This window comes from Pyxicephalus adspersus, chromosome 11 (assembly GCF_032062135.1).
Source record: "Pyxicephalus adspersus chromosome 11, UCB_Pads_2.0, whole genome shotgun sequence".
NCBI lineage: Eukaryota > Metazoa > Chordata > Amphibia > Anura > Pyxicephalidae > Pyxicephalus > Pyxicephalus adspersus.
Window position 1 is genome coordinate 742,342 of NC_092868.1, and position 841 is coordinate 743,182.

The 841-nt window shown below is 49.3% G+C and overlaps 1 protein-coding gene across 1 annotated transcript in view; it reads left to right on the forward strand.

The window, feature by feature from the left end:
- Positions 1-841, forward strand: part of HP1BP3 (heterochromatin protein 1 binding protein 3) — an 8,718-nt gene that overhangs the window by 4,198 nt on the left and 3,679 nt on the right. The window contains exons 6-7 of the mRNA XM_072425899.1: positions 233-313; positions 397-551. Of these exons, the coding sequence (XP_072282000.1) occupies positions 233-313; positions 397-551 (236 nt within the window). The remainder of the gene's footprint in view (positions 1-232; positions 314-396; positions 552-841) is intronic.

Here is an 841-nt window from a genome sequence, read left to right on the forward strand (position 1 = left end):
ATGTCTGCAGTCTCTGACCGTCTCCTGCACTATGTCTGCAGTCTCTGACCGTCTCCTGTACTATGTCTGCAGTCTCTGACCGTCTCCTGTACTATGTCTGCAGTCTCTGACCGTCTCCTGTACAATGTCTGCAGTCTCTGACCGTCTCCTGTACAATGCAGTCTCTGACCGTCTCCTGTGCTCGCTGCGGTCTCTCAGTGACACTCTATAAGTGACATTTTCTGTCGTTTAGGTAAAAGGTAAAGGAGCTTCCGGCAGCTTTGTCGTTGTGTCGAATTCTGGAAAATCGGCACCAAAATCCAGAGACAAAAAGGTTTGTAGTGATTTTGCGATCCTATTGGTTGTCAGGCTGTGGCCCCTCCCCTGTGCAATGATCTCGTCTCTTTCCTCCTATAGAGGAGCGGATCCATGGCAGGAGATCAGACAAATGTCAAGCTGGAGGATATCTTACCCCTGGCCTTCACCCGGCTGTGCGAGCCCAAGGAAGCCTCCTACAGCCTCATCAAGAAATACGTCTCCCAGTATTACCCCAAGCTGAAGGTGGATGTCAGGTAAGACGGCAACATGGAGTATGTAATGTATAGGAACAGACATCACCTCTAACAGTGGGGAGGGGAGTATTAACCTGTCATCCATTCTTACTCAGATACCAAATACAAACACCTGTATGTCACATGACCAGACATATGACAGCCCCCTTACAATGATACCCTCCTTACAGAGCCCTGACCTCATCCTACTGATCACCTTTTGGGTGAATTGGAATGGTGAGCCAGGTCTTCTCATCCAACATCAGTACCTGACCTCACCAATAGGGGGCAAATCCCCACCATCAGTACCT